Source organism: Postia placenta (genome assembly GCF_002117355.1).
Source record: "Postia placenta MAD-698-R-SB12 unplaced genomic scaffold POSPLAscaffold_1, whole genome shotgun sequence".
Taxonomy (NCBI): Eukaryota; Fungi; Basidiomycota; class Agaricomycetes; order Polyporales; family Adustoporiaceae; genus Rhodonia; species Rhodonia placenta.
Window position 1 is genome coordinate 2,259,721 of NW_020169832.1, and position 15,512 is coordinate 2,275,232.

Sequence of the window (15,512 nt, forward strand, 5' to 3'; positions counted from 1 at the left end):
CTCAGACGGCATCTGATTCCGAGTCTCAGCGCCCTGGAAAGATCCCAAAATTAGCAGGCAAGTACTCTCCGTCATCCAGAGCGTATTCCCCCTCGTCCGCCATGCCTCCACCGTCCTCTCAATCACGCCGTGGCCCCGGCCCGTCGCTATTGTCACGTATTCCATCTGGACATGGCCAAATGTCTTCTGGAGGGAGGAACCGCAAAGGGAAGAAAGGCTCTGGTTCCGCAGTACCCACGCAGACGCTCCCTGATCCTATGTACGATGAGGCGTACATCGCGCAGATATACCGCAAGAAGAATCTCAAATCCGTATGGGAGGAGAATCCGAAGTCGCCGCTAGCGAATTTCATGAATCAGCGTTTAAAGAAGCAACCTGCGTATGAAAGCATACAGGGTATTGCAGGAAATGGCAAGACAGTTTGGAGGTGCGTAATGAGTTGATGTCATCCCGGACGTTGGTCTGACATTTGCACAGAACGACTGTACGCGTTCAAGGCGACGATCTTAATCTGACTGGGTACGGCGACAACGCAAACAGGAGGGAGTCCGAGAGATTAGCCGCATTGGCCGCATTATATCAAATCGATGGCGTTGGTGCAGTAAGCTTCATTTTCTGTGCTTGAGGTGCTCTCGAAGAGCTTGTGCTTGTGACGGTCTGGACATGACTCTTTTTCTGTTGGCCCCCAGACCCTCAGACTGTTATTTGACATAGGATCTCATAATATTGTCCGCTCCTTCTGTTGCGAGCACCCGCTCTTCCGTCAGCTTCTCTGCATTCTCTTTTTTCCAGTCAGACTTACCGTTCATGTAGCTCGACAGCTCAGCAAGGAAAGCAAAGAAGAGCGAGTCCGGCGACGACTTCTCACCGTTGAACATCACGCTCTCGGACGGGAGCCCCGTGGACTATGAGCGTGGTCGTCAATTCATGGATTATTACTGTCGACGGTTCGGATTCGCGAAAGCTGAAATCTCGTATACGAGCCTCAACGCACGATCCGGCAACACGGCGTGGCAAGCCGACATGGTTGTCAACGACCGGAAGATCGGATTTGGCAAAGCGCCTAACAAGAAGAATGCGATGATGAGCTGCTATGTGGACGTCACGCAGTATCTGGAGCAATGCGACCCTGCTGTCTGGAAAGAGTTTCTCAAAGACGCGAAGACAGGTCGTGACTTAGGCATGGCACCCAGGGTTAGGTTCGCGATTGACGACACGACACAAGACCGTGTGGAGGATCTATGCACAGACATCAAGAAGAGTGTCCTGTACCAGAATCGCCCAAGATCACAGGGCTATCAGGCGAATGGCGAGCAACGAGCGGGTGTACCGACAGCACCACGTGCTCCATATCGTCGACCCGTTGCCCCTGCGTATCTAGAAACAAAATCTCAGCAGCTCAAGCAGCGTCGCGAGACGTATTTGAACGACCCCAATATGGCCAAGATGCGGGAACTGCGCGCGCTGCTTCCCGTGTATACCAAAGCCGATGAGCTGCTGAGCCACGTGCGGGAGCACGACGTGACTATATGCATGGCGGCGACGGGGTCTGGCAAGACGACACAAATTCCTCAGCTCATCCTGGACGATGCGATTGAGCGGGGTGAGGGCGCTAAATGCAATATCGTATGCACACAGCCGCGTCGGATTGCCGCTATCAGTGTAGCAGACCGTGTTGCGAAGGAGCGCGGTGAGTCGGCAGGGCGAAATTCATCCGTTGGCTATCAGGTGCGGTTCGAATCCAATCTCCCCGAGGACCACGGTTCTGTCACTTTCTGCACTACCGGTATCTTCCTCAAACGGATGCAGTCCGCGTTGCAGGGCGAGTCAATGGGGCGGAGTCTCGATGACGTGACGCATATAGTGGTCGACGAAGTGCACGAGCGAGATGTGGACACGGATCTGCTGCTCGTCGTGCTCAAGCGGTTGATCGCTGACCGCAAAGCACGCGGAAGACCAGTCAAGGTGGTACTCATGAGCGCCACGATCAACCCGACGCTCTTCCAGGAGTACTTCCCCGACGAGAAAGGCCGCCCAGCGAGCGTGATCGACATCCCCGGTCGTGCGTTCCCCGTCCAAAAACGTTTCCTGGAGGATTTCGTGCACCGGTTGGCGGATACCCCGGCTGCGTCCTGGGTGTTCCAAGAGGAGCCGGTGAAGAAGTACCTGAGACACCAGCTGGGTTCAGCGGCGCCCGTACCACAGCTTCGCAACAATAGTATGCGAGGCCAGCAGGATGAACCCGCGACAATGGTTTCCACCAAGGACGAGGAAGTCGACTTACCCATCTCACTGATTGCTCTCACCATCGCACACGTGTTGAACAGCTCCGAGGACGGACATGTCCTGGTATTCCTGCCTGGCTGGGACGACATCATTGCGGTACAGAAGTGCCTAGCCATGGATCCGCGGCGACTGCTTGGTATCAACTTCAATGATCAACGCAAGTACAGTATTCACCTGCTTCACTCGAGCATCCCAGTCAAGGAGCAACAAATCATCTTCGATCCACCTCCCGAGGGTGTACGACGTATTATCCTTGCAACCAACGTCGCAGAAACCTCTGTTACCATCCCGGATGTCGTCTACGTCGTTGACACAGCCAGGGTGAAGGAACAGCGGTACGACCCTGAACGTCACATCTCCGCCCTCGTGAGTGCATGGGTGGGTCTCTCCAACCTGAACCAGCGCGCGGGACGTGCCGGACGGCACAGGCCTGGCGAGTACTATGGTATCCTGGGTCAGCAATTCGCGGACAGCCTGCACCCGTACCAGACGGTAGAGATGAAGCGCGTAGACTTGAGCAACGTTGTGATGCACGTCAAAGCGCTCAACTTCCCTGGCATGACTGTCGAGGAGGTCCTAGCGGAGGCGATTGAGCCTCCTGCTCCTGATCGGGTAGAGGCAGCGATACGCTCGCTACAGATGGTCGGTGCGCTCGATCACCAGCACAATCTCACTTCGTTAGGCCGCGTTCTCTTGCAGCTTCCGGTCGATGTTCAGATGGGCCGTCTAGTACTCTTCGGTAGTTTCTTCCGCTGCCTAGACCAGGCGCTGACGCTCGCAGCGATCCTCACCAACCGTGATCCGTTCGTCGCGCCCATGCATCTGAAGGTCGAAGCGGCCGCCAAGAAGAACTCCTTCACTCCGGAAGACTTCCGCTCGGATGCGTTGGCAATTCTGAATGCCTACAATGCCTGGTGGGACCTGCAGAAGCAGGGCATGTACGTCTCTGCGAACAGATTCTGTGTCGAGAATTTCCTCGCCAAGCCGACGCTGCTCACGATCCAGAAAATCAAGGAGCATCTGCTGCAGTCCTTATACCAGGCCGGTGTGATCGAGGTGTCGGCAGGTGGCGGAGTCACGACTCCCACAGGACCTATGCGAGGAGAGGGCTTCACAGTGCCGCCAGAGCTTAACACAAACAGTGACTCAAAACCGCTACTTGCTGCCCTCATTGCAATCGCAGCACAGCCCAAATTTGCGATCCGAACAGGAGAGAAAAGCTATCGGACAGCAACAGATAAGGCGAGTAATACGTCTACTCAACTACCTTGATGACAGCTTATGTATTTCTGTTCAGATGGTGTTCATACACCCGTCGAGCGTGAATCATCGAAAAAGAGAGCTCGCGGAATCGGTATACGACAGCAACCCTGTCGTCGAAGATAGGTTGATCATCTCCTACGCTGAAAAACGCCAGAATGTTTCCGGCGGCTCTACGAATGCCCAAAAGAACCTTGTCACGACATCACGCCTAGATCCTCTGACCTACATCCTCTTCGGTGCATACGAGATTGAGGTAACCGCTCGTGGTCTTGAATGCGACGGATGGCTTCCGATCGTCGGCAATGGCAGCAACCATGACGCGTTGGACGAACTGGAGCGTCTCAAGACACAAATGGATGCATGCATGCTGCGTGTTTTCGAAGGAATAATCGCCGGGAAAGCAAAACTCAGCAGAGGGCGACGCGTACCCGCGCGAGTCGATGCCCGAGAGGACGAGTCCGCGGACGAGGATGACGGTCCTGAGGACCGATCTTTATCGCAAACTGAAATCAAGGAGCTAGACTTGATGACGCGCGATATTGTGCGGATCCTGAATGGCTACAGCACCTACCGTGTAGCAATGCAGTCACAGCACAATTCTCGACCAGCGACACCTATGGACTCTCCCTCGTACCCATACGGCCGGCTACCTTCTCTTGGTGGCACTCGATCGGGTTATTCGACTCCCTTCCATGGCTACAGTTCGAGACCTAGCACTCCCAGTCGCTTATCCGGAAGGTACCCGTGAGAGGCAGATGTTAGTACTTACTCTCGTCTTAGAATAGGTGGCGTTACATTACATGTGTAGATTATACGGTTGCATCTTGTGTTCATTGGCAAATAATGGCATCTCTCCACTCGTCTAACACATCTTTGATATGACCGAACGCGAATGCATTCAGGAGCTGGACACGCTGAGGCGCGAATAGGCATGCGTGAAGGCGCTGCGGCGGAGCCCCGCCTTCTTTCCCCACACACCACACGTAGGCTGCTGCAACTTTGCACACTCTCTCACCCTTTCGTCAACAATGGCAGAGTTCCTTCAGCGACTGGATACCTCCAAGTTGGTCTTGGTCGGCGCAGTCAGTCCAGGCGCAATGTCTTGAGAGTGCATCCCTTACGTCTACTGTGATGTCTACAGGGCCTCTCCTTCGCTGTCAGCGCCTTCAGTGCACCAAGATACAACCTGCCTATATTCCTCTTTGGAATCTATGCGCAAGAGAATGCCGAGGCAGTGCAGTCTCTTCAGACGGTGAGTTGCAATACCACGCCGTCTTTCTGACGCGTGAGCTGACATGATTGTCGTCAGTTCACATACCTTCTGTCTGCCTCAATAGTATACGACATCATCTGGATGTTCAGGAATGAACAGCATTGGCTTGTCAAGCTGATCACGATCTTGGCCCTAGCGTTGAAGGCAAGTCTCTTGCTCAATCCTGACACCCTCCACATCCTAACCTACTTGCAGGTGCCGACAGTAATGGCTTTCTTCGCGGCAATGCAACAGCGCGGGGGTCAACTCTCTGGTCTTTCCTTCCGTGGCGGCGACTTGAATGGCGCCACTGGTGAGTCGTTATATTCTCATTCTAAAGATATCAGTGCCGAACTCCTCGCAGTCTGGTCCATGCCAGGAGGGTTCACGTCTGGTGGTAGAGAAGGGTACCAGACAGTAGACGAGACGACCGACGTGCAAACACCGAAGCCACTTGGCACCGCAGCACCGGCTTTGAATAACCCACCCAATGCACCCGGCGCATACCACAATGTATAATTGGTGTCCTATTGCTACAGTTGCTGTTTTGTATCCAGCCTAGGCTATGAGCTACATCGTTGTCAATCCCAATAAGGACCATGCATATCAAAAATCGAGACTGTTGCGCCGACGCAGTTCTGCGACCCCGGGGTTATGCGTAAGTTATCACGCTGACGGGTTTATCGTCGTGGACCCAGATGCACCCGCTCTCTTTCTCGGGCCCTTCGCAGGCCTCCCACTCGTCAGACATCTCGTATTGCGTGCCTTCAACCCAACGCCTCCAGGCCTCCTGAAGGCCTTTCTCCAGATTCCGCGTCCATCTCTCGGTGTCGAAGAGAGGTAGGTTGTCCCTATTGAGGAAAATGTTCCGACGCAGATTGATGAGCGTGCCCTGCCCCCTGTATACGACTTCGCCAGGGGTGTCATGAACAGCCATGTATCGCACACTTTGCGCGAGATCAATGGCACGCTCCCTGTATTCCTCCATGGAATGCACTATCATCAGATCGCCAAACGTGGTAGCGGTCGCCATACTGGCAGCCACTCGAGAGCACATCTTGTGGGCATGTTTCGGGCATGTCAGGATGGGCGTGCCAGTCCATAGGACACTAATAGATCGGAGGTCTAGGTCAGGTTCCAAGAGCGCTTGAGTGATCGTGAATATACTCACTCGGCCGCGATTGTGTGTGCATTGCACTTCAGGTTCGATTCGTCGGTCAACCATCAGAAATCTCATGTAAGAGTAACGAACCTCGATAGTATCGAGGAAAAGATCAGCCACTCTCGAGCGGTAGACGTGGTCTTCCTTTTTGGCAATACTTGTGAAGCGAACGCGCGATGCAACGTCTTCTCCTGCCCATGCTCTTGCTGTACGTAGGAGATGTTCTTCTCCCGCGGAGGGAAATCGGAGAAGCCATAGGATACTCCTCGGCACCTTCGTGAGAATGTCAAGCCAGACAGCAAAGATTGCCTACATGGAATCTTAGTCACATCGCAAGAATGGACTATCAAACACGAGGACTTACAGGGTCGACCTATAATGTGATTGTCTGTATGAGCTTGGCAAGTTGACTGCACGGAATGGCGTACTCACCTTATAGAGCTGTGGTGCCCGTTAGAGCACGGACGCTGTATGAGGCCTGCCACGGGCTCACCTGACTGAAATTGGCAAATATCACAGTATCCCTGTGAATTAGTGAATAGAGATATCTCAATCACATGAAGCGACACTTACTGGGGAATGTCGGGGAAAAGAGCTCGTCTCATCCGTGATCTTCTCCGCTCTTCCTCGTACCATAGCTGATCAGGATGAATCTTCAGTCGCTCTTCATATGTCAAGTTCTCGTCCTTGCGGAAGGACTGCCGATGATCGGTGACCATGAACGAATGCTGAAGTGAATTTTGTCATGAGTCAGCTCGTATAGATTGGACAGCGGTCAAAAATGCGAACAGGAATGTAAATGAGCTTCTCCGTACTGGATAATGCACGTGTGAGAATTCATTCGGGATGAGAAGAGGAGAGGAAAACTAGAGTTGCACTGACTATATCCAATCTTCGGAAGATGACTCAGGGTCGGCATCGAAGTCAAAGGCGACACGCGCTTGGTCTTGTTCTCCGCGACGACCTCGACGCCATAAGTCCATTACACTCATGGACGGAGGACAAGATGTTTCGCAGCCGACGAGATAATCGCACCATCCTGATAAAGTGAGCATAACGTCATATAAACGGGAAGCAATGGGTTTTTACCTGCTGATAACGTGCCTGCGTAGCCCATGAGCTGAATTTGAACGGGACATGTCCGCACCGCAAACACATCGTTCCTTGCGCCCTTTGTATAGCCGCCGAGGTTGATCACTACACACTTACCGTCACCAAGCCATCAAAGCGGATGGAGTGAGATGCCTACGGATGTGGATGTTTTGCGCCAGAATATGCTCCGCAATCGCATGCGCCGACCACGTAGACACGTCCACGAAGTTCTCAACCTTATTAGCGATCCTCGGGCGGTAATCAGAACCATCCCAGGGGCTGGTGGTGTACAAGTAGACATTGAACAAGTTGCGATCGTGTAGACCAAACACTGACTGCATGAGGTGAGAGAGAGGATGGTCACTGCGCATATGTGAGTGACTCAGCAACGGTATCCAATGTGATACGTACTTGACATCGTTCGAGACATAGCCGATATTTAGCTTGCCCTTGAAGGGAGGCGACGGCGGGCGGAATACATGTTTGGGAAGCCACGCTTGCGAGAGGCCCAAGTACGAGATACGGAGGGCATTGCGGTGAGCGATCAAACGCGTTATACGCGCCGAGAGCGGATACGTGAACTGTGAAAAATATCATGAGCCGGCTATATGCGTTGTGTTTTCATCTCGATACCTACCGTATGAAAGGGGAGCACCGAGGGCACAGGTGGAATGGTCAGATTCGCTGGCAAGACGGGTCGGAGGAAATGGGCGCTCAAGTCCTCCAACGGGCTTGCAGGCTGTTCAGAGCGTAGCGTCTTTCCATACAGCCTGAGATACCATCGGCGCTGCAGCCGCGGTTGTACCCAGTCAATGAAACGAATGATGAACCCCACTTCATTCAAACCGCTCATCACTCGGCCCTCGTTGCTATGATATCGTGCAAGACTCGCGCGCCACCGGGCCTTCTCGTCCTCGCGCAGTGGGCGGCCCTGCACTGCCTGCAGGGCCTGCAGCCACCCGTCAACGTCCGAAGACCTGTTGATGATCCCGACAATTGTGTACCCCAGCGCGATCTGCTGCATACAGATGTCAACCATCTTTGTGATCCACCCAGGCGTTCCCGACTCGCTTGGTGGCACGAGTGCGCCGTCATCGTCTACGCCGAGCTCGTGCGGTACCGCACCGCGCCCGCGCCAGTCACAGATGGAGCACAGCGAGTTGAGGAGACCACACGTCGCTTCGAAAAGGTTAGGGTTGAGCGCGACGGCGCGGCGGTAATATTGGATTGCGTCCCATGAGCGGCCCTGGACCAACATGGACCAACATCAGTCATCGGGAACACAGGTAGTAGCGAGGCACGCACGACATCCTTGATTGCATTGCCCAAGTTGGTAAGAGCGATGTCAAAGTCTGGCTTGCGCTGGACTGCCTTCATGTACAACCTTCGCGATGACGGGAGTCGGGTCAACGATGGACGGCCTAATAAATGCCATTGGCACGCACTCGATGGCCTCGTCCACATGCCCCTGATCTTTCAACAGTGAACCCAAGTTGGTGAGAATATGAGGATGCGTTGGTTCCAACTGCAGGCCGGCTTGATAGTACAACCGCGCCAGAGTCGGCCCGTCGAGCAGCTGCTTCTGGCCTTGTATATTCCTTACAGGTCGCGCAGAGGAAAGCGTACACAGCAAAATCCCCAGGTTATTGTACGTCGACGGACTCGGCGACAGAGATAGCGCGAGGTAATACAACAAGGTGATGAGCGAGGTACTGACTTTCATGGTGCCCTCAATGCCTGGGAGCACCGTATGCGCGAGCGACTCGTCCTGGAGCTGCTTTGCCACTGTAAGCAGAATCGTGCTCATCATGAGATTTGTATTCTGGCGCGTCGACTCAGGTGGGATCTCCCAGCTACCGGTCTGGGAGTTCCGAGTGCAGATCGCGGGGAGCACGCCCACAGAGAAAGGAAAGAGCACCATTGGCAAGCGCACGAGCTGTTCCGGGAGCAGGAGCAGAGTGGGGAGGACGCCTCCTCCTAGGCTGAGCAGAGCATTGAGTAAGCGTTCAGCCGAGTCGTGTACCGTGCGGAATAGATCGAACGGAGGCTGCATCATGCGGTCTAGGAAAGGAGGGTACCCATCGATACTCAGACTTCCAATGATCTCGGCCGGTATAGGCACGCTCGACGAGAAAGACAGCATATATCCAGCTACACATACGGACAAGAGGAGGTCTCGCATTGTGTAGCACTCCGTGTTGGAATACGGGGAGGGCGGGCGGATACCGAGTTCAATGGTCCTGAAGTGATAGCCAATGGCTTCGCGTATGGCGTTGGGGCCTGTCATCGCGTGAAGCGTGGCGATGGTAAGATAAACGCGCTGAAGACGATGTATCTCGTGAACGGGGACATGCAAGAGCAGTCGTCCGTCTGATCCAACTACCTGTCGGATGACATGTTGACATATGCGGAACGCCTGGAGGTAGGACGCCGAACGTCGGGTGTCGTCATCCGTTGACTGAGCGATTGAGAATAACCGGCCGAGCACGTTGTCCTAGCATTGCACGGTTAGATGGAGCTGCATATTGCATGTCAGGTCCCACCATTGCGTCCCAGTAGGTCGGGCGTATTTGCAGGGCCTTCCACCACCACTCGTACGCGAGGTCTTCCTGGCCCATAGCCTTGTATGTTGTACCGATGTTAGACATGGCCTCGACGAAATTCGCGTCGATGGCCAAGATATTATGGCTGAGTGCGAGGCTAGCTTGGTAATCGCCCACGGAATAATGAGTACAAGCAAGGAGGAGCACAATAGGCAGGTGAGTAGGGTGCAGATTTCGCAGAGTAGTCAAGAGAGGTAGGAGCTGGAACCGATAAATATCCTCTGTGGACAGGTTGGGCGAAGTCATGGCAGAGAGTAACGGCGAGTGAGTGAGTCCTACGGGAGGCAGCGGGGGGGACGACTCGTAGAGGTGGTAAGCATATGCCATGGCTGCATCGCGCGCCATGGTTGTCGCGAACGGGTTGGAGTCATGACGCGAAGGCGGCACAAATGAAACCGCGACTCCAGGAGGAGGCACCTGAGCAGCCCGAGAGGAAGGCGCGGCTATCAGAGACATGGGCTGCGTCTGTCTCTGAGCCAATTGCCCGCTTGACGCTGCGGCCTGACCGCTGCCAGTGGATGGGCCTAGGTGTGGTCGAATAGTGAAGTTAGACTATATGCTAAAATAAGAACTGCCAACAAATAGAACCAACCTAAAGATCCGCATTGGCTAGCGTACGACGGCGAAAGTAATGGCCTCGCCGTCGGGGGTAGTGTGGTGTTACTGGATGCATCTGCATTGCCTGGGTCGAGCGAAGGAGTAGGAACGGAGTCGGGGTCCCCGCCCTGGCGCTGAAGATGAGAATAGGAACCCTGAGACGGATCATCCTCGCTCATGGGGTAACGATAGGCGGCCATATTGCCAGAAATTCTGATCGGATGCGAAAGAGAGGCTGGGTGAGGGGCAGAAGGAAGGTGGAGAAAGCGTAGTGAAAACGGCCAGAAAAGGCGAGCGGGGGTTATATGATATTATGGGCATGTTGGCGTATCGATGTGATGCCGAAGGAGAACACAACGGCCAACCGACGGCCTCGAGATTTCCAGCGCTCTCTGCTCCTCCAGATGACGTATATGTATGCTGGCTTGCAGGCTTCCATATTCAGACTCAGCGGCGTCCCGATCTGGTACCTATTTGTGCCGCCGGCGTCTGTGCTTCTTGAAGGATCCATTCAAACTCAAATGCACCGTCGCGTATACATTCATGCCAGCGAGATAAGTGCCAATGTCCTAAGTAACGGTACACAGATGGCTATCCATGGTCCACGTCGCCATCGCGGAGTACCGGCTGGCCGTCGCGCTACTCCAAGCCTGGTCGCGCCCATAGGGTGCAGTATGTAGCGGTCCTTTCTTACGATCGTGGCCTTTTCCTCTGCCGATTCCAATTTACAAGATCGTATGTCGCTGTCTCGGTTATTCTTGCGCTTAGACGCTGTCATGCAGTAACTCGCGACGCGCTGACTTCCAGGCGACCCATTATCGGTACTTTTAGCCAGCACTTACTCGACGTCGAGCGATAAGGGATGTCCGCGCCGCTGGAGTGAATTGTACCCCTCACAAGCTCGCATGTATTCATTCAAGTGCCCACATGCTCCATCTGAACCCAATCTTGCTCCACGACCAAAGTCCGGGCAATGAAAAGGCAACCACTGACCAGGCCCGCGGCGGACCGTCCGCCTATGCTGATCACCTGCCTGCCCAAAGTACACCCTTATGGTAGGCGTTGTCGTTCACGGGCGTATATTCACGCGGCCATTTGCCAATTCGCCCGTCTGCCGGCCCTGCATAGATTGTGTCTCACTGTACTCCAAACGTTGCTGATCTCATCATAACAGCCATCAGCATGCCCACCAACAACCTTCTGTCGTACGTCCGCACCCAAGTCACCGTCGATGTCGACTCGATGGACCCCACCGTGGCGGCACGTCACACCACGCCGACCGCGAATTTCTGCGACATGACATCCAACCAGGCGATCGTTTATGGAGAGGCAGCGAATTCAGAGCGCGCCGCACTATTTAAGAACGCATGTCAGCGCGTGAGGACGACTGGTGCCGACATCGAAGAGCAGATTATCGATGCGGTGGACGTGTTGGTCTGAGTGATCTGCGCTTGTCGTTTGCAGGGTTGAGTGCTTATCCGGCGCATCAGACTGTCCTGCTTGCCAAGGAGGTATATCCGTATTTGACCGGCCGTGTCCATGTCCAGACCTCGCCGTCGACGGCGTACAATACGCAAGCGACCATCGCGCACGCAAAGAAACTGGTCGCCTTATTCGAGGCCGAGGGCATACCAGCGTGCGCATGCCATCACACGCACCGATAGGATATCTTCTCACAATAGTTCTCAGTTCGAGAGTGTGCATTAAGATCCCTGCAACTCCTGAGTCTATAGTGGCATGTCAATACCTTGAGAACCATGGTGTCAGCACGCTCGCAACTTGTCTGTTCTCCGTCCCACAGGCTGTGGCAGCTTCCCAGGCTGGCTGTCTTTACGTAGCCCCATATTTCAACGGTCGGAACTTCCCATTATACCGCCATTCCGCAAAGCTCATGACGTAGTGGAATTTCAGAGCTCCGCGTACACTTCCAGGCTGGCGTGTGGAAGGAGTACAAGGACACCGCCAAGGAACACCCCATGGCGTCCGTCATCGACGCGATCGTCAAGACGTTCAACCAGATCAGCTCCAAGACCCTTGTGATGCCCGCTAGGTGAGCTGCTCTGTCCCCGTTTACAAACCATGCTCTGACCGACGTAAAGTATCGTGACGTCTGCAGAGGTATGCTGCCCATCAAAATGCGAAGTAGCATTTGTCTGACATGCCATACAAGGCTGTGGCTCTGGCGTCCCTTCGTCCTGACCATCTTACCATCTCTGGTGCGGTATTGGATCAACTCGCCGCTGCTGAAAACCAATCGGGCGTCGCTCTCACGACGCCGCCCGCTGACACCGACGCGTCCAATACGAAAGGCGAGAAGTCCATATCAAATCTGGTGCTCACTCATTGCTTACAGACATGTATGCAGGTCCTGCCGTACACGACACCGACTTCCTGGCCAATGACGCGGACGCGCTTCGTAAAGCGTTGGCGGCTGATGCGGAGGCTACGCGCAAGCTGGCGGACGCGCTGAAAATCTTCGACGAGATGGAGCAAAAGACCAAAGAGCTTACACGCAAGGAGCTGACCGCCGCGTGAAACATTTCGGGTATGCTGTAGTGTACGTAACAATGTATCGCGACGGTAACACAATGCAAATGCGGACCTAGCGCGAAACGCGGACGTGTCAATGACTTCAGTCTATTTCTGGGGATGGCGCATCGTCTGATGAGTAAATGTCTTCGGCCGATACCTCTTCACCACCACCCCAGAATAGTGCCTCCTCGTCGTCCTCGTCGTCCCCCTCTTGGGTTCCATCTTCCACATCAGCCTGCTCTTCTAGTTCCTGTATCAGATCCTCGATTGCGGCAAGCCCTTCTGCCTTGTTTTCGACCTTCTTGCGTTCAAAGAACCACGGGCAGTCTAAAGACTCGCATTTGATTGGCTCCGCGGGCGCCGTGCCGCAGCATGAGCTGCAAATGAGCTGCACATTGCGCAGCTTGCCTTCAGTCTTTCGTACGCGCAGCAGCAACTCGCTCGTGGTCTGCTGTGGACTGGCACGGCAGGCATCACATATGCCTGGAATCATCGACGTCAGCATAATTAGGTAGAAGGCGAGACCGAGGCCTGCACGCACCCTCGAGCGTGTGGGCTCCGCAAGCCAAACATCGGGAGTTGTAGAAGTGCTCGTCTATTTTGAACGCGTTGGCAGCGGCTTCGACCTTGGGCGCCTTCTTTGGCGACAGCATCGTATCTGGCTGGTCTACGCGCAGAGCCTTCGGCATCTCGTCGTACCAACTCCGCACGTCTGCACCCACGAGGTTAAAGATACGCTCGAGGGGCGGGATGAGAACGCGAGAGATATAATAGATGGCGTCTAGGTGCTTCTGGCTGCTGGCTGTCAGTAGCCGGGACCTTAGAGAGGCATGTGCAGGCTTACCTATCGTTGAGCAGCTGCTCGGGCGAGACGGCTCTATCTACCAGCCTAGAGTCTGGGTCCCCGCGGGCGATGACGTAGGGGATGCGCTCTCCGTATTGTGCTTCGTCGTTTGGGTCATTGGCCATGCGCCGGGCCGCTACAGTCACGCCTGGTGGGGGAGGGACCTTATCGCTGTCGTAACAGTGAGCTTATGGGAAATTGGGTGTCGTAAGCGCGACTCGCCTATAAGTGCCCATCTTCACCTCTTTCGCGAATATGAAGTCCTGAACGGAGGCCTTGTTCTCAAGGATTTTTGCCCATGTCCTACAGCAATAGTCTTTGACTTTGCTGAGATCCTGTGTACGGAACAGGATCCTTCAGAGGATTTAGCGCTGTAGCATGTAGCCAAATTAATGTCGCGTACTTGAGACAGGTCTCGGTCATCTTCTGCTGCGCAGGCACGCCGTCTCGCCGAACCGTCTCGATGCCCTTGGCGTCGAACCCTGGGTCCTTGTCGTCTGGGTTTTCAAATTTGAAACCGACATATCTCTTCTTTGCCATCAATACGCAGGGAAGGTAGACCTGAAATGGTGTGAACATGCGTTCTCCGTAAGTGATTTCGACTTCACTTTCTCGAACTTGAGTTTGACAGGTACTGGATTTATGGCAGTTATCGTCTCCGCCATATCATAGCCGATGCGGAACGCCTGTTCTTTGGTCTTGCCGCGAAGATATATGAACAGAGAGTCCGTATCGCCATAGACGACCTTCGCGCCCCACTTTTTGGTCGAGTCGATGACACGTATGGCCTACCGTAGCTGGACTTCAGCTGGAATTCGACCGACTTGGCGTAGCTCGGAGCTTCACCTTTTCCAGAGTCTCGCGGCCGCTCTGGACTATACTGTCGGCTATCTCGACTGCCGGCATACGACCGGAATATGATGCGCTCGTGTACCCGTAGGTAACGTTAGCAATGAACTTCAAACATAGCTGACGAGCATCCAAGACCCTTCGCAGCGCCTACAGTAGGAAGATTAACTTGCCGCTGTACAGGAAGCAAAGAACGTCGTCACCTTGTCGTCTTTAACCCCTTTCATTGCCTGTTTGACCATCACTCTTGTATCGAGCAGCTCGGTCAACATCCTCCCGAGTAATCCCTTCCGAACGTCTTGTTTTACATATATGATCCCGTTAGGAGCCACTTTGGACGGAGGATAATCGTTACTGTGTCATCTGCCGACGCTTCGAACGAAGACTCACCATTGATGTGCTCTTGCAAGGTTGCCAGCAGCCCCGCCGGTTGTTGCAGGTCCGTTACACCAAACTTGTTTTGACCCTTGAAATCTGTGACGCGGCCAAGACACGTAGAATAGCAATAATTATATGCGATCATGATGGATGGATACAGTGATTGAAAGTCCAATACAACTAGTGGGCTGCTGTAGAAAGCAGATAGTGGTTCCATTATTAGTGGCATACATTCAGCAGCGTTCTGCTTGCCGACCTGTGTGGAATTTTGTTAATCGTGTGGGTAATCGCGAGATGTGGTGACATTACGCACATCTAGTTTGCTAGGAGATAACAATACAAAACTTTCTGGTTTAGCTATTCGAAACATGAAGGATTCTACCTTGAACTGGGATCCACGACTGAGTACAGAAAAGAAATCTACACCAAAGACACGAGCAAATTCACTGAAAATAACGTGGATTGGCCAACGGTAGCAAATTAGACAGAACGTCACGCACGCATTTTTGGTCACCACTTCCGCCGAATCAAGGATCTCCAACACCATTGCAGAGCGTGCAGAGAAATAACGCATGACGTTTGCATTATGGTAGGGTATCTTGCTATTGTACCATTCCGTTACGGTCCGAGGAGAATACCGAGGGGTCCTGTTTA

At 53.9% G+C, this 15,512-nt stretch overlaps 4 protein-coding genes across 4 annotated transcripts; 3 read left to right on the forward strand and 1 right to left on the reverse strand.

Annotated features, from left to right (window-relative positions):
• Positions 1-257: 257 nt before the first annotated feature.
• POSPLADRAFT_1129691 (hypothetical protein) lies at positions 258-4,297 on the forward strand (the record flags this gene model as incomplete). Its single annotated transcript, XM_024483868.1, has 4 exons — positions 258-427; positions 478-617; positions 836-3,539; positions 3,565-4,297. 4 exons carry the CDS (start codon positions 258-260, stop codon positions 4,295-4,297), a joined length of 3,747 nt encoding a protein of 1,248 aa, XP_024344371.1.
• Positions 4,298-4,577: 280 nt separating this feature from the next.
• POSPLADRAFT_1127666 (hypothetical protein) lies at positions 4,578-5,320 on the forward strand (the record flags this gene model as incomplete). Its single annotated transcript, XM_024483648.1, has 4 exons — positions 4,578-4,631; positions 4,691-4,801; positions 4,859-5,114; positions 5,166-5,320. The coding sequence occupies 4 exons, from the start codon at positions 4,578-4,580 to the stop codon at positions 5,318-5,320; spliced, it is 576 nt and encodes a 191-aa protein (XP_024344372.1).
• A 133-nt stretch (positions 5,321-5,453) lies between these two features.
• On the reverse strand, positions 5,454-9,198 carry POSPLADRAFT_1127887 (glycosyltransferase family 41 protein; the record flags this gene model as incomplete). Its single annotated transcript, XM_024483676.1, has 13 exons — positions 5,454-5,508; positions 5,542-5,910; positions 5,973-5,998; positions 6,054-6,272; positions 6,430-6,487; positions 6,537-6,691; positions 6,753-6,777; positions 6,846-7,002; positions 7,213-7,418; positions 7,467-7,636; positions 7,693-8,301; positions 8,361-8,439; positions 8,501-9,198. The coding sequence occupies 13 exons, from the start codon at positions 9,196-9,198 to the stop codon at positions 5,454-5,456; spliced, it is 2,826 nt and encodes a 941-aa protein (XP_024344373.1).
• A 2,239-nt stretch (positions 9,199-11,437) lies between these two features.
• On the forward strand, positions 11,438-12,790 carry POSPLADRAFT_1051712 (hypothetical protein; the record flags this gene model as incomplete). Its single annotated transcript, XM_024480199.1, has 7 exons — positions 11,438-11,689; positions 11,746-11,891; positions 11,945-12,108; positions 12,167-12,305; positions 12,355-12,373; positions 12,426-12,471; positions 12,609-12,790. 7 exons carry the CDS (start codon positions 11,438-11,440, stop codon positions 12,788-12,790), a joined length of 948 nt encoding a protein of 315 aa, XP_024344374.1.
• Between the last annotated feature and the right edge of the window lie 2,722 nt (positions 12,791-15,512).